Source organism: Chelonia mydas, chromosome 14 (assembly GCF_015237465.2).
Source record: "Chelonia mydas isolate rCheMyd1 chromosome 14, rCheMyd1.pri.v2, whole genome shotgun sequence".
Lineage (NCBI taxonomy): Eukaryota > Metazoa > Chordata > Testudines > Cheloniidae > Chelonia > Chelonia mydas.
This window is the reverse complement of record NC_051254.2, coordinates 6,019,009-6,042,124: the sequence shown is the minus strand read 5'-3', so window position 1 is coordinate 6,042,124 and position 23,116 is coordinate 6,019,009. Positions and strand designations below refer to the sequence as shown.

The 23,116-nt window shown below is 41.4% G+C and overlaps 1 protein-coding gene and 1 long non-coding RNA gene across 2 annotated transcripts in view; one reads left to right on the top strand and one right to left on the bottom strand.

Moving 5' to 3' along the window:
- Nucleotides 1-833: 833 nt before the first annotated feature.
- On the bottom strand, nt 834-22,591 carry LOC122462829. The gene is made up of 3 exons (XR_006285662.1): nt 22,541-22,591; nt 3,261-3,302; nt 834-1,705 (listed from the first exon to the last, which is right to left on the bottom strand). It is a non-coding gene; the product is annotated as an uncharacterized LOC122462829 (long non-coding RNA).
- The window catches only part of MAP2K6 (mitogen-activated protein kinase kinase 6), a 94,281-nt gene continuing 76,491 nt past the window's right edge, over nt 5,327-23,116 (top strand). The window contains exon 1 of the mRNA XM_037913465.2: nt 5,327-5,654. Within this exon, the coding sequence (XP_037769393.1) occupies nt 5,639-5,654 (16 nt within the window). The 5' untranslated portion in view covers nt 5,327-5,638. The remainder of the gene's footprint in view (nt 5,655-23,116) is intronic.

Sequence of the window (23,116 nt, the reverse complement as noted above, 5' to 3'; positions counted from 1 at the left end):
TACTCAAGTGAGTAAAACTTTATGCACAATGAATTGTTTCACTGTGCTTAAAATTAAGCTCAAGTAAGTCTTTCCAGGATTGGGGCCTTAGACTGCAAACTCATCAGGGCAAGGAGTCTCTGACTCTGTGTTTGTAGAATGATTAGAACAACGGTGCCCTGATCCTGACTGGGGCCTCTAGGCATCACGGCAATAAAATAAATGCAGCCATCATTACCACTCAAAAGTTACACATCCTGGGGGAATAAAAGACATTAACCAGCAAAAAAACCCCTCTACACTTCATTATTCATAGTGTTCCTGCGGCATACGTTTTGCTCCTATATTTGGTTTGTGCCTTCCCATCTAAAGCATATAACAGAATGCTTTTGGGATGTATCAACTTTTATGTGCAAGCCAGCAATGGAGGAGCAAGTAGAAAGTGTTGCTAAAACTGCAAAGAAAGATAACTCCACCTTCTACAGGGAAAATGCATTACAACAGATAGTCTGCTGTGGTCTCATGGTGGATTTTTTTTGAACAGCAGTCCAAAAGCTAAAAAGTGAAAAATCAAAAGGAATATCACTTAGTATGCCTCCAAATCTGACCACCTACTTTTAATCCAAGGATTGAAATCAAACCAGAAGAAAAAGACCAACTCAATACAGATCTTCAAACTGGCTAGGTTTGTAGACTGCTGCCAGGTTGCTACAGCCATGCTTGAAAGCCACACATGCTACTGTTAATTTAGCTTACGGCTACTGTATTGTAACACTGCCATTCAGGATGTGTTAGTTAAAGGTCTGTCAGCATTTCCACAATAAACCCCTAATTTTAGGGATTTATTGCTTGGTTGTAAAGATTTTCTCTCATATGAAACTTGGCATGTAAGATCTCAAAGAGGGGCGCATTTTAAGCCATTTCCCTGCCTTCCTGCCCCCCAAACAATCACCCTGGACATTAGAAAGTTATACAAGCATACAGCTAATTGAACATTGCCATATCCTTTTAATTTTTGCTCTCGTAACTAAAAATGGCAAAAATACCATTTGCCAAGTGACGACTGCATAATATGGTTTAAGGAAAAAGGGGAGAGAGACGAAGTTGTGGTATAGAAATCTGCTACAATACACATTTTCCAATGTATGGAAAAAACATATTATAGTGATGACTAGTAGCACTGCTTATAATTATAGATATGTTCCTTCTGAACCCTTTATGCAGGATTTTATACCGCTGGTATCGCTATTTTGTGTATAAAAGTTCCAGCAAAATTTGTGCTGGAAGTCTTTTAAGAGTGTACAGCTATTCGAGCCCCCAAAACAAACGTTAGAATGTGGAAGCCAGTTTTTACACTCCTATAATGAAAGGCAGCTTCATTATTTAAAATGACACTTTGCAGATAATAGATTTGGAAGGTGGGAACCACTTAAAAAAAATCTGCTTTAAACAAAAGTAGGGCTTTTTTTAAGTCGTTCCCACCTTTCAGTTAGGAAGGGTCCACCTGCTGGCCACACCCCTATTTTCCAGTATGGTGGGGTAAACTGTTCACCATTCTTAAGATTTGCTATGGAGTACAACAGAAATGGCCTCTGGCTCCTCACTTCATTGGCCTCTGCGTGAATTCTCCATGGGATCACTGGGACAGAGTTGACCATTACACCTCAGCATGGTGCAAACGCTGCCTTGAACTGCCTCTTCCATTTCAATTGAGCATCTTATCCACCTGAAAGAAAAAAAAGAAGAAAAAAAAAGAGGAGAGAAAATAAGAGCTCACCCATCTCTGATCTATTTGCACCATGTGTTTCCACCTTGTGCTTCACACTTTAATTGTATTGTATCCTAATTGAGTGTGTAAGCTCCCCAGGCAGGGAACTGTATTAATTATGGGCCAAATCCATCCCTGGTGTAATTCCAATAAGTTACACCACAGATGAACTTGCTCCTATGTGGTTTGCAAAGTTCCATGCAGACTCTACGGTCTTTATAAATAATTTCTGGAATGGATCAGTTAGACGGAGAAGGCAAGATTTACACAGGAATAGATCAGAGTTACATCCACTAGGATCTCTCATTAATATGCATCCCTAAGCCTGATGTCTGCATCCAGAATAAGATCTCCTAGATCTGCTGAAGAAGGGTCACTCGGCAATATTTATTTTTGAGGACCTGAGTGATAGCGGTGGGCCTAGACAGGGAGGAGGTGCAATTGCAGTACGCATAGGCATCCCCTCACTAAAAATAGCAATGTAGCCGTGTCAGCGCGGGTGTCGTCTCAGGCTAGCTAGCTGAGCACAATCCTGCTCAGGCCCCGGGCTACATACTCTGGTGGCTAGCCCATGCCAACGTGGCTATGCTGCTATGTGTAATGAGCTGACTCAATCAAAGCTACCTTGGGTACATCTATATGCTCCTCCTGATTGCAGTGTAGACATAGGTCAGTTGTGATTCAGACTCTCTCTGTTCATCCCAAATGGACCACAGCTGACCCTCATTTTGGAGAATGATTACTCTAAAGTGAGGCATTTTGCTGCATGTAATGTGTACAGCATGCTGCTATAAGGACAGCTTTTACGCAGGTTGACCCAGCTGCCATTGGTACAGCAGATCAACATAACATACGCAGTTTAAAAAAAAACCTGTCCAACATGAAGACTTTACCTGATCGCCTTGAAGAGACCTATAAGCAGCTGTCTGGGTTTGTCAGCTTTTTACTTAGTACAAGATTAAAAAACAAAAACAAAAAACCACCCTACATATTGATCTGGAAGTTTGGAATGACGTTTTCAAAACAAACCAAAAGTGAATAATCTGACAAGAGACAGGAAATTAAAAGCTAAAGTTGACATTTATTCCCTTCCTCGCTATATTGTACCTTCTATTCCTCCTAACTAAGGGCTCGTCTTTACTGCGGGTTAATTTGAGGTATAACTCGAGTGTTGCCCATAGCCCAACTCCTGACAATGCACAAAAGTCTCTAGCTTGCGTTAAGTGAGGTTTTAAATTCAACTTATGTGGTTCTGCGCATCGCACACAATCATTCTGTGCCGCTTGAGGGTTTTGCAGTGTGACCGTTCTCACTCAAGCTAGGCTAACTTGAGCTAATGTATGTTTGGGCTGTAAGCGGCTTGGAGGAGACACACAGGCCCTGATGCAGATCTCACTGGTTTTATTCCTGATTTGTGCCCAATCCTGCATGCACAGGCGTGCACGCGCACACACACACACACACACACACACACACACACACACAATTTAAGCACACGAACAGTTCCACTGACCTCAAATTAAGCATGAAGGTAAATCTTTGCATGATCAGGGCCCTGCTAGAAGCAAGATCACACTCAAAACAGTCTTCAGAGTAGCAGCATCCAATGAAGTAAGCTGTAGCTCACAAAAGCTTATGCTCAAATAAATTTGTTAGTCTCTAAGGTGCCACAAGTACTCCTATTCAAAACAGTGTTAAACTTCCATATTCACTTACAGCCCCCTAGATAATAGTTTAACCTAGAATGTATTAGGTTCTTCTTCATTACTATCACATCCTAACTTTTATACTGGTGTAGTTTTAAAAAGTATTCTAATGTAGCTAATGCTATTGTCTCATTATTACAAACTATTCTATAAAAATATACTATGCAGCATATCAGTTATTGAAAACTGTTGTTTTTTGGGGAAAAAACAAAACCAAAGCACACATGATCACTCTGAATAAAATTGCAGCAGAAAAGCAGGCTTACTGCTCTTCAAGAAAATACCATAATATTGTTTTGTTTTTTCAGAGTCACATAAAGACATTAAAAAGAGCACCCAGATGGTTAAAGACTGTCTGAGTTCAGAGTCTCTCTCCATAAAATAGTTTTTCAGTATAAGAACTTTGTAATTGAAAAATTGTATGTCAGACCTTGACACACCACCTGAAAAAATGAATGGAATAGGACTCTAAATAGAGCCATTCATTCCCATGATATGAAGAGGACTTCACAATAAAATTTGACAGCCTGGATACCACGTTTTGTATGAAGAGAGAGGTCAAGGAAATATAAGGAAACGAGCACGATTAGTTTTTAATACATCAGTGATGCAATAACAGTGACGGGCATGCCTGAATATAGGCCTGATGAAAGGGAAAACATGTTTGCACCCTTCCTTTTGCTTCTTTATGATGCATAAAGGGAAGATTTGGATCGTTTTCATTCCTCCTTTCAGAATTATTTTTCTCGGTGGTTGATTTTTTTTTTTATTTCAGATTTTACAGATTTCAGTAAACGTCAAGTCTGATCGCCTCTGTATTTGCTGGAGGAATTATTGGAAAACTGGAGTGGGAGATTTTATAGCCTTAACTGAAAGAGGAATCGGTGTTGAATCTTTAACAAAGAGAGGATTTCTCCCAATGATGTGTTAGTTAAATGGGTGGAGGTTTTTTGTAAATGAAGTATTTCTATGGCACTGTCTCCCTGAACTGCCTCCAAATGGCTTTATTGAAAACTGCAGCATATATGCACCAGTGTCTCCCTTCCTCTTACGTATTTAAATATTGGAGTAATCTCTTTTTTCCTTCCACAGGAGAAACAGCATAACTAGACTGTAAATTCATGGTGTTTATTTTTGTGGGTGGCAGCGAATCAATGTGCTGTATGCAAACACTAACAGAGCGAAGGCCAAACTGAAGAAATGAGTCCGGCACTTAGTTTTGAAAGCAGTAAATTCCATGGACATTTTTATTTCCTGGGGGAGTTAATTCCGTGATTGGGCTCCAGCTCTTGAGCTCAGCAAGCTGCCCCCTACTGACTGATGGTTTCATTGATCCAGTGGAACATGGCTGTCCTTGGAGGCTGCTGGAGGAAGGAGACATGGTTTGTCATTGTCAGGGCGTTAGGACCAAAGCCATCACTGGACTGCGCTACACTGGAAGCCAGTGAATAAGCATTGGCGAGATGTGTTCTAGTCACCCCGTGTTGCTAAGCAGACAGGCTGCTGGATTTTGTACCAACATGCATAACAAGGAAGGACTATTATTAACTACCATAAACAGAAAAATGCACACAATCGCCAAAGGAATATTGTAACTAAGGAGAGAGTAATCTGCATCTCCCCCAGCTTGATCAAAGCCACACTGACTCAAAGGCTGCTGTTGCCGTGACACTCCCTGTAAGCACAAGGACGTGCAGTCGTTTGTGGCGAAGCCGATTTCTGCCGTGTGAACGAGACGATTATTTTTTGCAATGCATCCAGATCGACTGTGCTGTGCAATGCACCACGGCAACTGTCTCCCCCTTAAGGAAGCGTTCCATGGACTTCTCCGGGAAACTACATTACCCAGTGATCACTGCGGTGCTCGTAGGAAGGACGTCTGCGCACTAAGATACTCAGATCCAAGTTTGGAGCTTTTAGCTGCCAGCCCTGGCCCATCATGTAGGTGCAGCAGAGCCTTCCCTTCCATTGCAATTGGGGAAAAAAATACTTTGCAATCTGTTTTGCAAGGTGTGCAATTGCACCGCCCCTCTCTGCAAAGACATCTGCTGCAGCAAGTCAGAAAAACTCCAGTTGCATGAAGATTGAGCGCTTGCAGTTTGCATCTTTGTTGCAAAACTAGCTACAGAAGAGAGGCAAGGCAAAGTCTTTTGTGCTCCCCTCCCCCATCAAAGCAAAGGGGAAAATGTCTCAGCCGAGAGGTAAGGATCCGACTTCTGTTCCTTGCAAAATATGCAAAAAAGCATGCATGCATTTTCAAGTGCATGAATGCAATTTTCGGGATGCAATTGCATTTTGAAGTTTGAGGCTTTCAATTGCTTTCAGTTGCATTTCCTGTTTAGTATGTGCCTTTTTTGTAGACAGACACACACACACACACAGTTCCTGTAAGGCAGGGCTTGCAGTTCAGCTGTGCATTGACGTTATTTGCATTCTTCTGCTGGGATTACCGAGCTCTTTTTGCCTTTTGCACAGTCAGGACAGATAAAGAATGTTGAAGAGCACATGCATGCACTGCTGTATATATTTGCAAAATAGGCAAAATGCATCCAAACTGCGGATACTTTCAAGTGCAGCATTAAACCAAACTTTTTTTAAAAAGGTCTCTTCAGGGGATGGAAGGTGAAACTTGAGTGGAGTTACTCGGAATTAAATATATACCTATGTTTCCATGAGAAAGTATTGTTCTGGTGCCAGCATTGAGATCATTTTCCACCGACATCTCCCTCCCCCCCCCCCCCACTTAATATTTGGTAAGTTTTGGTCAGAGGCAGCGAGGGTGACAGCAGATCGCTGGGAATCTCCAATGGAAGGCTTTTGTTTTATTTCACCTTTAAAACAGGCTGGGGGCGGACTGGGGCACTACTTATTTTTTAGAAGCACTGGGGACTTGGAGAGAACGCATCCGATGAAGTGAGCTGTAGCCCACGAAAGCTTACGCTCAAATAAATGGAGTACTTGTGGCACCTTAGAGGCTAACCAGTTTATTTGAGCATAAGCGTCCGATGAAGTGAGCTGTAGCTCACGAAAGCTTATGCTCAAATAAACTGGTTAGTCTCTAAGGTGCCACAAGTCCTCCTTTTCTTTTTGCGAATACAGACTTAACACAGCTGTTACTCTGAAACCGCTCAAATAAATGTGTTGGTCTCTAAGGTGCCCCAAGTCCTCCTGTTCTTTTTGCGGATACAGACTAACACGGCTGCTACTCTGAAACCTGCTCTCTCTCTGTAAATCTTGGATTGTGCAGGACTCCTACTGCTTTGTAGCCCAAGGGGAGGGGGGAAGTTGTGGGCGATTTTTTTTTTTTTTTAATTGTAAAAATGCTGGGGAACTGCAGTAAACGTCTCAGACATGTCTTGAATGGCATAAGTAGGAGTCACTGCACATATTTGTCAGCAACGAGATTCCTGGGTATACAAGATGCAGCTTTGAGCTGGCTGGTTTGGCTCTCATATGGGGGCTGCTTAGTCTTGCATTTTGCAGCCATCAGGTAGCTTCTGGGGGTGGATTAGAGACATTGCCAGCAGCGGACACTTGGGAAGGTGATCCTAGGACTTTCGGGCAGTCTGTCCCGCAACTTTAGTGGCAATCAATACACTCTGATTAAGTGCAATGGGAAAGGACAGGGTGAGAGGGTACGTTTATCCTTTAAATCAAGGGGTTGCGCTCATATTTCCCCCACCTCCAGTTTTCCTTTTGTAACAGATTCAGAGGGGTTATGTAATTTATTCCTAATTTGGATTTGCTGCAATCATCTTTCCCAGCCAAGTGGAGAAGTGTAGAAAAGTTTCCAATAGAAGGAGGCAAAGAAGTTTGACCAGATAAAATAGAACAAGAGGATGCTCACAGGACTTGTCACTAATGAGACCCCAACATGCTGATCTATAGCTCATGGGGGGATCCTGCCTCATGTGCAGGGGGGAATGGAGGGATGGAAGGCGGATGGGGTGGGGTTCTTCCTGAGATTCCCCCAGCCACAGAGTTGGAAAAACTGATCAAGCAGGACCAGATGCCTAGTAGAAAAAGACTTTTAAGCAAGTATGTCTAGTAAAGGGAAAGCAGCCCATTTCTGGTTTTAACCTAGCTTTTTGCATTTCCCAGCAATAGCCCTGTCAGTTCCCTTCGGTACCAATAAAATGGAGTGGACAAGTAGCCAACCCACAAAACATTATTTCAGTGAATAGGCTCATTCTTGAATCCCTTTTCCATCCATCCCACTCCATCATATGAGTGCCTTTAAGTTTACATTACTTTTGAATTGAGTCATCAACAGCCTTCCCCTACCTCAAGAAACTGTATTGAAATAGTCAGTCTTCAGAATGAAATAGAGGCATAACATATGTTAGATCATTTAATATTGGATATGAAGTTTTACCTTTCCAGGCTTCTCAAAATAAAAATTTATTGAATAGCTCTTGTCCTTCAACTCTAGAATCCCCCCTCAAGTCATTTCCAACAACTTGTTCTGAAAAGTTGACTAAGATTATATTTAATTTGGTTTTGGTGCCTTTCTTCACAACGGAGATAATGCAGTGAAAAGAGATTGGTCCGTAAGTTTCTCTTGTACATACATATATCAAGTCTTGTCCTTGGTTTAAATGAAAGATCGGTATTTTTAGATACCACGTTTTAGATGTACGTAATTGGAAATAAAATATTTCTATTCCATCAAAAATGTGTCGCCAACAGATTATTTGAGGGTAGAGACCATCCTTGGTAAAGTTCCTTCGTTAATTGAGAGGTAAGTCTTATGCAGATTTCTTTTCATTAAATGTGCTTATAAACATATTAAGGCTCAGAATTCCAGTGCTAGAATTCAAAAGTTTTGTGGCAGGTAAAATATAAGTTAAGAAGGCAGGTCACGAGAAGGTACAGAATTCTAGTATCTCAAACATTAAGCAAATCACTGGGAAAACGTGATTTCCTTATTTTTGTTATTCAAGAGACTAAAACTACATTCCTATGTATGGAATTATTTCCTACCCTAAAGAAAATGCAGTAAAAATGAACAGAAAGAACTGGAAGGCTAGAATTATATGCAAGTATCATTTCTGTATCCCAGAAGTTAATTCCACCTTGATGTATGCAAAATAGTATAGAAGATTATCTGTTTGAGGAAATTACAGTACAGAAGAATTAGAATCAGTGCCAGATATGGAATACAGGGCTGTCACAACTAATAGGATATCACAGAAAAAAAGTGAGGAAATCCCTTATTACATAGATTCCTTGCTAAACACATGAAAGTCAGAGGCTGCAAGTCTGAATAAATGTGTTATATTTACTTTTTAAATCCATATTAAAGAAACAAAAACCACCTTGTAGACACTTTCGGGTTTTTTTTTTTTTTATGTTAGAGAAGTTCTGATCACAATACTATACTGAGATCACCGTGTGAGATAGTAAATATACTTAGAGCCCAGTTCCTGCATTTCAGTGATTCAAGTTTAGGGGGTTTTTTTTGTTTGTTTTTTTTCAAATCAAGTTAAAACTCGATGCAGATAATGTTATGAGAAGCTAGTCACGTGTGACTCACTGACATATGTACTTATGGACTTTGATCAAAGGAAGTGCACATATTGAACGTTACATTTTATTTATATTTCATTGTTCATTTAATTTTTTTCCTGCTCTAAATAGCAACTGAACAGATGTAACACAAAATAGCAACTCCTGTTTATCATCTTTGTGTATAGCACCCCTATGGGTTTCTGCTGGTATAAAATTAACCTCTTCTAAGCCGTGTAAAGATTCAGGTTAGTTATGTAATATCCACGTTTTCTCCACTGTGCTATTTCAGAACTTCTTGCCATTAACATATTGTCCTTACAGGCACTTGGCTAGGAGAGAATTTGCAAAAGCAGCGTAAAGTAATGCTTGGTGTAAGTCCAAGAGGCTTGAAACTAGCGAGTTTGTCTAGTTGGGCAAATGCTGCAAATGTTAAGTTACTTGCAGGAATTCTGCCCTTTTAGTTTGTAGGGTTCCCCCCCATTTTTCAAAGAGGGTTAATTATGGTCCCCCTTGTTGTATGGAACAGTAGAATATATTTTTTATTATGTGAGTGGCCCCGCTAACGGAGCTGTGTTAAGAATAGAGAACACATTGTGCATTAAAAAAATTGAGTGAATCTCTCAGACGACAAAGGAAGATATTTCAGTTTTCTCACAAACTATCAAAAGGAATTTTCCTAGGGTTTAGAAAACAGAATGTGAAACTGAAGATTAAGGAGTGGAAGATTGCTCCTAGGCTATTAATCACTTATAACACAGAACTGATCAGTATTTTGAACAGCTGACTAAGTGGGAGTGGTTATAGCTTAGGGTTCCCCCTCTCTTTTGCTAACTTAAACAGATGCCATTGGCGGCACTATACCCGTGCTTTTGATAAAGCATCTTCCAACATCACTCTCTGTATTACCTATCGGTAGCTTTGGCAGCATTAGATTTTTAATTGGTAAGTGTCGGTAAAAGTTGATTTCACTGCACACACAAACTGATGAAAAATATTTCCATTGAGAATAATCAAAACATACATATAGGCAAAGTAAGAAAAAGCTGCTTGAGGACTTTGTAGAGTTAGATTTAAGGATATTTATTTGGTATGTTTTGACATGCAATGTTGACAATTTCTGCTTTAACTTTTTGAATCTCAACATCTCAAAATCATTGTTTGGCCATCCCCTGCAGTTTCCCACAACTGGAAAATTTAAATAGATAAAAATAGGAAAAAAAAAATGGCTTCAAAATAGGGCTGTCAAGAGATTAAAAAAATTAATTGTGATTAATTGCACTGTTAATAACAGAATACCATTTAAATATTTTTGGATGTTTGGATATATTGATTTCAATTACCACACAGAATACAAAGTGTACATTGCTTACTGTATATTTCTGATTACAAGTATTTGCGCTGTAAAAAGCAAAAATAGTATTTTTCAGTTCAGCTAATACAAGTACTGTAGTGCAGTCTCTTTATCATGAAAGTTGAATTTACAAATGTAGAATTACGTACAAAAGAATAACTGCATTCAAAAATAAAACAATCTAAAACTTTAGAGCCTACAAGTCCAACCAGTCCCATTTCTTGGTCAGATCACTCAGACAAACAAGAGTGTTTATATTTGCAGGAGATAATGCTGCCTGCTTCTTGTTCTCACTTTCAGGTGACATTGCGAACAGGGGTTCACATGGCACGGTTTTAGCTGGCGTCGCAAGATATTTACATGCCAGATGATCTAAAGATTCACATGTCTCTTCATGCTTCAACCACCGTTCCAGAGGACATGCATCCATGCCGATGACAGATTCTACTTGATAACAATCCAAAGCAGTGCAGACTGACGCATGTTCATTTTCATCCTCTGAGTCAGATGCCATCAGCAGAAGGTTGATTTTGTTTTATGGTGGTTTGGGTTCAGTAGTTTCCGCATTGGAGTGTTGCTCTTTTAAGACTTCTGAAAGCATGCTCCACACCTCATCCCTCTCAAATTTTGGAAGGCACTTTAGATTCTTAAACCTTGAGTGCAGTGCTGTAGCTATCTTTGGAAATCTCACATTGGTACCTTGTTTGCGTTTTGTGAAATCTGCAGTGAAAGTGTTCTTAAAAACGAACAACGTGCTCACTCATCATCAGAGATTACTCTAACATGAAATATATGGCAGAATGGGGGTAAAACATGCTGGAGACATACAGTTTTGCCCCAAGGAGTTTAGTCACAAATGTAATTAACGCTTTATTTTTTTAACGAGCGTCATCAGCATGGAAGCATGTCCTCTGGAATGGTGGTCGAAGCACGAAGGGCCTTATGAATATTTAGCATATCTGGCACATAAATACCTTTCAATTCTGGCTACAAAAGTCCCTTGGGAACACCTGTTCTCACTTTCTGGTGACGTATATAAGAAGTGGGCAGCATTATCTCCTGTAAATGTAAACAAACATGTTAGTCTTAGCAATTGGCTGAATAAGAAGTAGGTCAGAGCGGACTTGTAGGCTCTGAAGTTTTGCATCGTTTTGTTTTTGAGTGCAGTTACATAACAAAAAAAAAAAAATCGACATTTGTAAGTTGCACTTTCATGATAAAGAGATTGCACTACAGTACTTGTATTAGGTGAATTGAAAAATACTATTCCTTTTGTTCACAAATATTTCCACTGTAAAAATGATAATCAAAAATATAAAGTGAAGAGTGTACACTGTGTAGTCTGTGTTGTAATAGAAATCAGTACATTTGAAAATGTAGAAAAACATCCAAAAATATTTAATAAAATTTCAATTGGGATCCTATTGTTTAACAGTGCGATTAAAACTGCAATTAATTTTTGAGTTAATCTCATGAATTAACTGCAATTAATAGACGGCCCTACTAAAAAACAACCATATATAAAATATGAATATTAACTAGAGTGTGTATTCTGCCAAGCCTACCGATCAGGAAAAGGGTGCATACTCTGGGCTCACCCTCTCACACCAGGTCGTCTCTCCAGATGTTGCCACTGGAAAAAGGTGCTGTGGGAGTTTGTCCCACATGTTTTGGAGCTGAAAGCGGTTCTGTGAACACACTCTGTGCTGGTGAGAAGGAGTGGCTCTGGCAGAAGGGCTCCTGAGGGTGCCCTTGCACTTCTTATATGTTTGATGGGAAGTTTTGTTGCCAGCTGGCTCTGGTTTTAGGAATGCAAGAGTGAGCAGGGTTTGCAAAATGCCAGTTGGATGGTAAAGCGTATAAGGTATCCCGTCCTTCGATCTCTGAGCCACTTGTCACTCACTACACTGTAATAGCATGGGTGGAATGGCCGACATACTTTCTAGGACACCAGCTTTGCACAGTGCGTTGCAGACCACTTGCTGGTTATGAGTATTTGAGAAAATGGAAATGCTAAAATAATTTGAGCTATAAAAGTGATAAAGTAGGGAAAGGGAGAGAGTAGGGTAGAGACTAGTGCTCTTTTTGGGTCTCAAATGACTTTAAACCTCACAGCAACCCTGTGATATAGGGGAGGGATATTTTAAGAAGCACATCACTCACCACTGAAATGCAGCCACCTCTGGGGTGAAACAAGACAACTACTTAGCAGCCTCTTGAAATATCTTCAGCTATTTAGGAGAAGGGAGTGAAGATCATCATATTCAATTAAACCTGCTGGAGGGATTTAGAGAGGTAAATATTAATTCTGCCCAAAGACATTGGAGTTAAAGGGATCCAGTCAACGTGAAAATTATACTTCTGTCAATAGTACATACCAATTTTAGTTACAAGTAACATCTATGACGATTGGGGGGGGGAAAATTCCCCCCCAGTATTTTCTTTAATCAGTCAGTTTCTTCCTTGCTGAAAGGTCCTTAATAAAAACTTAAGAAACTTACAAGAATTTTTTTTTTATTTTTTTTATTAGAACCATTTTAAAAAAGGATTTCAAAAACAACTTCAAAACCATACTATCTGAGGGTGGTTTGTCAGAAACAGAAATTGTTTTAAAGTAGTTTTTTAAAAGTCAAGTTACAGAGGAACACTTTTAAAAGGTAACAGGGGACCTGGAATGATCACGAGAGAGACACAGCTGAGGTCCTGATCATGTGTCATTGAAGGCACATTGAGCATCGCTGTGTCTATTATCATATTTAACTTTTGTTGCCCCTGTTTGCTCATCGCTGTCTTGTCCCTCCTTCCAAATGCGTTACCTGACTGCGTCCTGTGGATTTGTTGTTGTAGCTACGGCGGTCCCAGGTTATGAGAGACACAAATCACCCACCTTGTCTCTCTACTGTAGATTTAGCATTTCCAGCCCCTTACTTCACTGGATTGTGGAAATACAAGAAGAGAGATGTCAGAGCTTGTTTATTTTAACTCCCATGTGGAATGAATTGTACTAATTCTGTGCTACCATTTTGCAGAGAAATGCACATGCTTTCAGACTTGTGAGGCAGGCTTACAATTTGTACAGCAGCTAGTCAAAGTGACTCTAGCACTCCTGTTGTCACCAAGGAAAAAAATAATTCAGACCACCTGGAAGGGAAAGCGTGCCTATTACTGGATATTGCTGCCTTCTCTTTTTCCCCACAGGCCTCATCCCTGGACACTGGGGTTAATATCACACATTCTTCTGTGTGTCAATTTGTCTGTAAAACATCAGCATTTTAAAGACTAGTCATCTACCCGTACAATACCGAGTAGGCATACAGGAGCATACACATTCTGCAATACGATGAGTCAGTCTCTAGGGCAGGGGTAGGCAAACTTTTTGGCCCGAGAGCCACGTCGGGGTTCCGAAACTGTATGGAGGGCCGGGTAGGGAAGGCTGTGCCTCCCCAAACAGCCTGGCCCCTGCCCCTCCCACTTCCCACCTCCTGACTGCCCCCCTCAGAACCTCCAACCCATCCAATCCCCCCACTCCTTGTCCCCTGACCACCCCCTCCCAGGACCTTCTACCCCTAACCGCCCCCCTCGGGACCCCACCCCCTATCCAACCCCCCCCCCCCCCCCCCCCCGTTACCTGTCCCCTGACTGCCCTGACCCCTATCCATGCCCCTGCCCCCTGACAGGCCCCCCTAGGACTCCCACGCCTATCCAACCGCCCCTGTTCCCCATCCCCTGACCACCCCCACCCCGAACCTCCAACCCATCCAACCACCCCCCTGCTCCATGTCCCCTGACTGCCCCCTGGGACCCCCTACCCCTTATCCAACCTCCCCGCCCCCTTGCCATGCCGCTCAGAGTGGCAGGACTGGCAGCTGTGCCGCCGTGTGGCCCGTCAGGAGCTCACAGCCGGCTGCGGGGGAGGAGGGACAGCAGGAGAGGGGCCGGGGCCTAGCCTCCCTGGCCAGGCCCTCAAGGACTGGGCAGGACGGTCCTGCGGGCCGGATGTGGCCCGCGGGCCATAGTTTGCCCACCTCGGATCTAGTGGCTGGGAAATAGAGGGACTGTTCCTTTAATTCCTAGGCATGGCCAGAGCTATAATTTAAAAAAAGGGTTTCATTTCTTGTAAAAGTGCTTAGAGGCCTGTCTGGAAATGTTTTGAGATTAGAGTTATTGGCTGCAGTGATACTAGAAGCAAATTTAGGAGCCGCGATTTACACAGCTTTAAATATTGTGCTGTACAGTAACAGAGCTTATGTAGGTGATTAAGTCTAAGTTTCATATTTTCTTGGATATTGCATTCAAAGACTTTTCTTCTGGCCTCTCATCCCTTCCAAATCTACCTTAGTTTGGACATAAGCAAGTGGGGAGAGAGGAAAATTTGTGATTAGTCATCCTTATTGAATGAGAAGGAGATTTAAATAAATAGTGTTAGGATTTGGGGGACACAGTTGCTCCTTTTGTAGTTTACTATTTTTTTTTTTAAAAAAAGCCAAAATTAAAAATTATTTTTAAACTGAAAATCCAGAGCACTTGGCTGGAGTTTCATACATTTCATCACACCTGTCCTATCAGCATGTGTTTATTTTAACATGGCCATCCTGCTAAAAACCTCTTCTCTTTGCCAAGCTACTTCAGTTAGCTTAGAGTCATCCAGAGCAGATGCTGGACATCCTTGATCAAAATTCCAGCAAGTTACACTCATGCTTTTGCAGATCGTTCTTGTTCAGTTAATGACCTACTTACTGGAAAAGGAGGCTCCTTACTGTGCCAATTCCATCAGTTTGGACTCTACATACAGGAGGGGATTGAGCTTGCATAAATGTAGTGCAAAGAGCCAGGCAGCTAGAGTCAGGGGGAAAAGCAGCATTTTGGGCGTCTAGTCAGGTTTCATGTACAAATGTACATAATGTTAGAGTTGAAGTTCCTTTTTCCATGAGGCCTCAGTGGGAAGAAAGGGCACCACTCATTAGGGCTGCTACCTGGCTTAGAGGGGAAGTGAAGGTAGTTATAAAAAATGAAGTAACAAGTAGAATAAAGGAGAAGTTGATAGTAAAGAACATAACTCATTGTATTGTAGAAAATTGATAAGGGAAGCAAAGGGATACAAGATGATGTCTATGGCCAGCAAAGTTAAGGACAATAAAAAGGAGTTTAAGTTTATTAGGAACAAAGAATCCTAACAAGGCTCGTGGTTCATTACTAGATGGAAATGGTAGAATTATCAATAATACAGAAATATTTCTGTTGTGTGTTTAAGTACAGATGTAGTCATATCATAACACTTTCCATTCAGCTACTATCTCAGGAGGATATTAAACAGCAGCTGCTAAGTTAAACATTTTTAAGTTAGTGAGGCCAGATTACTAACTTTTTTTAAAAACTCTTGGATGCAAGTTGAGGTGCTCATTGGATTATTAATGTTGATTTTCAATAAGTCTTGGACCATGAGGGAAATTCCAAAAGACTGGAGGAAAAATGATAGATGGGACAACCCAGTTAATTATAGGTCTGACAGTCTGTCATTGATCCTGGGCAAGATAGTGATGTGGCTAACGGGGACTCATATAATAAAGAATTAAAGGAGGGAACATAACTAATGGCAATCAACATGGGTTTATGGAAAAACAGATGTTGTCAAACTAACTTGATTATTTTTGAGGGGTGGAGGAAGAGATTACAAGTTTGGTTGATAAAAATAATAGTGTTGATGTAAAATACTTAGACTTCTATAAGACATTTGACTTGGTACCACGTGATATTTTGATTTAAAAAATTAGAAAGATAAAACTAAGCAGGCACACATTAAATAGATTAAAAACTGGCTTACTGATAGGTCTCAAAATGTAATTGTAAACAGGCAGTCATCACTGACTGGATTTGTTTCTTGTGGGTTCCCACAGGGATCAGTTCTTGCCCTACACTATTTATGTAGGAAGTGGAAGGCAAAAAACAAACAGCTAATGCTTACAGGTGACAAGTTGAGAGAGTGTTGAAATAACGAAGATAGGTCACTGATACAGAGCAATCCGGATACAAGCAAACAATGTGTGTTTTGCTATGGCAAAATTTTAATGTTTATCTCATGGCAAATCCTGCAGGATGGGGGACTCTATCCTGGGAAGCAGCGACTCCGAAAAAAACTTGGGGATCATCAAGCTGAACATGTCGCACTGGGAGCTCAAGGGCTGATGCAATCCTTGGGTGCATCAACAGCGGAGTCTCACGTAGTAGTCGAGGTATTTTACCTCTGTATTTGGCACGGGTGTGACAGCTACTGCAATCCTGTGTTCAGTTCTGATGTCCACAGTTCAAGAGGGATGCTGATAAATTGGGGAGGGGTCAGTGAAGAGCCACAGAAACAAGTAAAGGATTAGAAAACCTGTCTTACAGTGATAGATTCTTGGAGCTCTATTTAATTGAACAAAGAGAAGGTTAAGGGGTGTCTGTAAGTATCTACCTGTGGAACAAAGATTTAATAGTGGGCTCTTCAGGTATAACACAGTCCAATGGCTGGAAGTTGAATCTAGACATGTTCAGACTGGAAATAAGGTGTAAATTTAAACAGTGAGTGTAATTAACCATTGGAACAACTCCTCAAGGGTTATGGTGGGTTCTCCATCACTGATTTTTAAAAACAAAAATCCAATCTTGATTTAACATCTGCTCTAGGAATTATTTGTGAGGAAGTTCTCTGGCCTGTGTTCTATAGGAGCTCAGACTAGTTGATCACAGTGGTCCCTTCTGGCCTTGGAATCTGAATGTCTGAAAATAGAGCTTGAGAAGTGGCCTGGTAACAGCCAAAGGTAATTGCAGCTTTTAAAAATCAGATAAAGTTTTGTCATTTTAGGCAAGATTTCACATTTTCTTCACTGGGGGAGGGGAAGGGAGGGAGAAAGGCTCAGACAATTGCTAATACACAGTTTATTGCTCAGCCACACTTCCCTTCCATGCAGTCACTGTTTAGTTTACATATTTACACTCAAAGCGGGCATTTATCAGAACATAATGAGAAATGTAGAAATTTGTTTCTGTCATTAAAACCCCAGGGTGCTGTCAGATCTTAGCTTGCTTGTAGGGGGCAAGCAAAGAAAAAATCAAGAGATGCAAAGGAAGAGCCAAAGATAAAACAAACTATAGCAAATACTGGCTACAGGAGTCCATACTTTCTACAGGTTTCAGAGTAGCAGCCGCGTTAGTCTGTATTCGCAAAAAGAAAAGGAAGAAAATGCATTCCGATGAAGTGAGCTGTAGCTCACGAAAGCTTATGCTCAGATAAACTGGTTAGTCTCTAAGGTGCCACAAGTATTCCTTTTCTTTATACTTTCTACAGTTACTGAAAGTAGGTGCAATTTATGAAGGCAGCGTACATTTAGATTTTATAACTCGTTTTGTAGGAGGCGTCTCAGTATAAAAACTTAACTCCACAAAAGAAACACACAAGCAGAATGTTCATTAGTCATAAGTGACCTTAGAACATCACGAAGATCACAATTGGCTTAGCTTCTCTGTGTTAATTACAAACAATATTTGCAGGTGGAAGTTACACTTAAGTCAAAGGTGCAGAATCAATTAATTAATTGTGTCTTGGAGAATAAAGTCCCAATCCTGCAAGTAGTTCTTTCCATGCACATGCTCACTCTGTCATATAGTCTCAGGGGTAGTACATGCAGGAGTTACTGTTTGCCTGATCAGATGCTAAGGCAATTACTTCTTTATCAGACTATAAATTAAATCTGTGATTAGATGCCTCGATCTGAATCGCCCCTCTCTTAACTGCTTCTCTAGAGAACAATATATTTAGAAGATCAAGACCAGTTATTGTAGAAGGGGACTTTGATCCTTTATTGACACATCTAAAGTTTGATTAAAGTAAATGGATTAAAAAAAAAAAAGTTACCCTGCGGAAAAGAGCAGTTCCCCAACCAATAAGGGATTTGTGAAAGGGGTAGGTTTTATATAGGAATTGTCCCATCCTTACAAAAAGAGACTTTTTTTTTTCAGGTCAAAACAGTCCAGAAGCGATGATTAAGTCAAATTTCCCTAAACGGTCCACGCATTTGTTTTCTCTCTAGAGTCTCTTGATTATTTGATCACATGTGACTTAACACTAGCAAGTATCTCATAATTCCCAGTGCACAAGGCAGATGACAGCATAATAGAGTTACTAAATGTTCCACAAATTCCAAGAAAATCAGAACCAACAAGTCTCTGTGGCACAAGCACCGAAAGAGAGCTGGCCATACCATCCTATGGATGCTTTCCAGCCCTCCAAACAAGAGAGCGAGTTCACTTTTATTCCCTCGGGGGAGGGGAGACAACAAATCTAAAGCTCACCCAGAGTTCAGGAACTGGACTCAAAATTATTTAGAAAATCTTAAACATGAAGATTTGATACATCCCTGAGGGGGGACAGACAGGGAGGGAAGTGGATTAAGAGAGAAGGTCAGTGGTATCCTCATGTATCAGAGGGGTAGCCGTGTTAGTCTGTATTCACAAAAACAATGAGGACTGAAAGCTTATGCCCAAATAAATCTGTTAGTCTTTAAGGTAGCACCGGACTCCTCATTGTTTTAATGGTATCCTCAGGAAGACAAGTTACTGAAGCAGTTGCTCAACATCTGTTCAGGCTGAGATCCTTAGTGAAGCTTTTATCAAAAGGGTGGGTGCAAATTACCTTTACCCTAAGGGATTGGATTGCCATCTCTGGTGGCCTGCATGTAGGTGCCCCCTAGCCTTATAATACAGCCGTGCATGCCCAAATAAGGATGCTTGGAAATTTTACTAGGCAGCTTTTCCTACAAACACACACCTTTCACGTCTCCATTTAATCCTTTCCGTGAATTAAAATGCGATCCTCCTTGATGCCTGGTGCCCTGCTGGCTACGGTCAGTGGGCAGCCAGTTCTCATTGTCCAACATAGGACTAGGGCATTGTTTGCATCATTTGCCACCACCTGTAGTCACCAGTCCATTCTCTCATCATATACAAGCCTTTCTTTAGTCCACTAGCAGATGCCTTACTGTCTACTTAGGGCTTCCATTAGTCACGGCTCGGACAAACAGGGGGCAAGTAACTCAAGCCTTTTTATTTACCACGTGTATTGAAACAGGGTAGCAGTGCGCTGCCCCACAAATACATTGTTTGTGGAAGCAGCTGTAGGATTAATAGAGGCCTAAAGGCCACCCTGACAGAAATTGGCTCCTCTGCAGTCCACAGAGGTTGGTCAGCTGCATTCAAAGTGGCCGCCATAGGGTAGCAGTTGACCGCTCTAATATTTAGCGGGCTAATTGCTGATAGGACCAATTGTGAACATGCAACATGTCCTGTACAAAAGAAGCAGTCTGGAATTCACAGCCAAAGAGGATCAGCCTTTAGGTAATGCTAGAACAGCAGCCGAATGAGTTTCCAGGCACCTGACGGTCAGGGCGTGGGCTCGGTTCCTTGTATGCCTTTGACACAGCCCTAGCTACCTTGAAAGGAGGCACGTTAAGTAGAGAAATCGAGCCTTAGAAGGTTAAACCCAATGGAAGAGCCATCCCAGATCTAGGGGTTAGTGAGATGTCGGAACCAGGCAATGAGAATCTCTGGAAAAGCTATCTGAAAAAGCAAACCAACCATCAACAAAGTCTATGGCGGGTGATGTGTCCCCTTTCAGATCAGTTTTCTGTGTTTTTTTTGAGACTGTAAGCTGTGGGGCAGGGACTTTTTTGTGTTTGAACAACACCTAGCATAGTGGGGTCCTGCTCCATGCCTGGGGGCTCTTAGATAATTAATAAATAATAATAATGCTGCTGCTAACTGGAGGGGAGTAAAGGACCGGCTTTCTCTTTTGAGCGAGGCAAAGCGCTTTCATTTGAATGCGACCTCGGTTCTTGGTGTTTCTTTTTATAAGCGGACAGCTGTGGGATCTCCCATATTCTTTGTACTGACAGAATATCAATGAGAAATAAGTAGAGTTTGAGGTTTGGAAGGGCCGAGTTCGATTTTGTAACCTGGTGCTGTTACAGGCTTCTTCCTTTTTAAAAGGGGAGGGGTTTAGTGTAATCCCTCTCCTTTGAAACTGGCGGGGAGAGAGAGAGAGAGAGAGAGTGTGTGTGTGTGTGGTGATGTTACAAACCCTTCTGAGTAAAGATTAAAAACCCCAAATACACCATATAAGAAAACAAACAATGTTTTAAATTGTAGTGTTCTGCAGAATGCTGGAATAACTTCCAGTTCTGGAAACTTTAATGGCTATCTCCTGTGGGTGTATCATAAAATAATTTATATTCTGACAGGAGCTGCCACACTCACACCTTCATTAGGTAAAGATAGCCACTGGCCACAGCTGTACCTTAGAACATAGATTTAAAGTGCAGTTCTCCTCCAAGGAGTGTCTGGTGGTGGGGTTTTTGCTTTTTTTGTTTTTAAGTAAAGTCTCCTGTTTCCACAACCCTGTCCTTGTTCGTATGCAAACTCATAAATCACTGACTATGGGGACACATTTTTATTGCTCTTTGGTCCTGTTAGCCTTGCAGCAGGGAAGAGCTAACATGAGCTCGGATTCTGGTCCTTCTTCTGCAGCACCAAGATCACTTCCTAAAATCCAGTCAGTGGCACAAGTGCAATCCCATTGCCGCCGGTGGGGTTACACAGCGGGCACGGAGGCATAATTTGAAAGTGATGGGATTCCACAGGTCTAGAGCGAGGACAGGATCTGGTCTGTATGAAACTTTGCTACTGGTGGGCTGCACGGGTAGAAAAGAACCTCATCTGACTTACACAATCCAGGCTGAGTTTTTAGGGCTGGCAGCTGGGAAGAGGGCACCCCCAGTTTGATAGTAAAATTGGGCACTCTTGGTGTTGGAGAGAGAAGTTTAGACACCCCACAGGGCAGAATCACTTTTCTGAATAGCTGATCTGTGCACTGGAATTAGAATTCCAAACAAACCTTAATGCTTAGCCATACCAATTAATGTTTTCAAAGCCCAGAAGACTGACCCTCACAGCATACCCGCAGCAGGGGGGTCATTTGTTGTGTGGCAAGGGGGATAGCTGCCCCCTGCAAACCTTGGTTTGCCCCCCAGATTCTTCACAGGTCTATGCACTCCACTCCCCCCCCCACACTACTGTGCAGGGTAATATACAATATTGTTTGTACTGACAACTTCCCCCTGCCACAGATTTTCCTCGGTTATCTAAAACGCATAAGGTTGATAGAGTAACACATTGCAAAGAAATTAAATGCGAACCCGTGGTTCGGAACATTTTCCTCACTGGGAATCCCCTCCCATTTATCAGTAGGAGACTTTCCTAGTGTTTGTAATCCCCTAATACCTAATCTGTTAGCTTCCAAACCCCTGATATAGACAGTAAGATTTGGGATAAATTACTACCTGATAAATCTCAACACACGAGTCTCCAACTTACTCAGACAGCTATAAAGAAAGCTAATATGAGCAGTTATATACACTGGAAGTGTAGAAATAGAGCTAATCCAGGTGTTACAGAATTGTCCTTTGAAATATTTCTTCCCAGAAGGAGTAAGGAGAATCCGTGCAGACTGACCACCTTGCTATACTGAAAGACCATATATTAGACATCAGTAACATGCCCAAAACACACACACAATTTCTACTGAAGACTTGAGTTATTGTCCAGAGTCTAGGTCGATAGATGGACTAGAGAACAGAATTTCAGGCATCAGACATGGAACAAAGTGACCTCACACTATTACAATTTAGAAAATAACATTTCAGCTGAATGAAGACACAGAAAGACACACTACCAAGGTCTGTAGGATTAAACCTACTAGGGTTATGGGTACATATCGCTAGATCATCAGATCCCACTGTCTTGTTTTTGTGTCATGTAAGAGACTAAAAACATAGCTGGGATCTTTTAGCCTTGTTCTGAATCTGCAGCCCTTTGAATGGCAACGGGGCACACACCATTTGTGATACAAATGCGTTTACTCCTGCTAATACCAGCACAGGCTAGACAACCCAGCCAACCTTTCTTCCTTATCGTGCGAATGGAGTTTTATTCTTGTTGTTAGGCTACATCCTTTAAAACCTAGCAGGGGATTTCTCGAACGCTGTTTGGGAGTGCCCCTCACAAGAAGGCAAGAGCTGGAACAGCTTTCTGTATTAGGAGAACCCTGCAAGCCCCACATGTATTTTAAAACAAGGCTAATTGTTCTAAGCTTTAAATAAGTATTTACACTGTGTGCATATTTGTGAAGATACTCACCAGTTTGGGCCCGTTGTTAGATAATTGCTTTGCTATCAGCATTTTTTTCTTCCTCCAAGGCAGGTTTCCTTTCAGAACAGCTTGTTTTAAAGAGACTACATGATGGCTGATTGGGAGAGCTCTAACCACAGGGCATCCTGGGATATTTAACTCCAACTTCACAACTCAGTTGTGGGGGGGAAAAAAACATCCAGATTTTGTGGGTTCTGGGAATTATTTTCTTTATAAGAGGCGTGGGAGTTAGTATTGATCTTTAAGGTTCTGATTTTACAAATTCTTATGTATATGTTTAACAATAAGCATGTGAGTAGATCTTCAAGTTAAGCACATGTTAAGCATTTGCAGTGTTAGGGATAGATCTTCTCTTGATTGCTAAGTGGAGCAGTTAGAGGATGGGCTGCAGTGTGTAAATGGAAAAGGAGGACTTGTGTACCTTAGAGACTAACCAACTTATTTGAGCATAAGCTTTCATGAGCTACAGCTCACTTCATCGGATGCATAAAGTGGAAAGTGTGTAAATGCTGTATGTGTGCCTGGCTGCACTTGTTTTTCTGTTTGTCAAATACTGACTGCTTA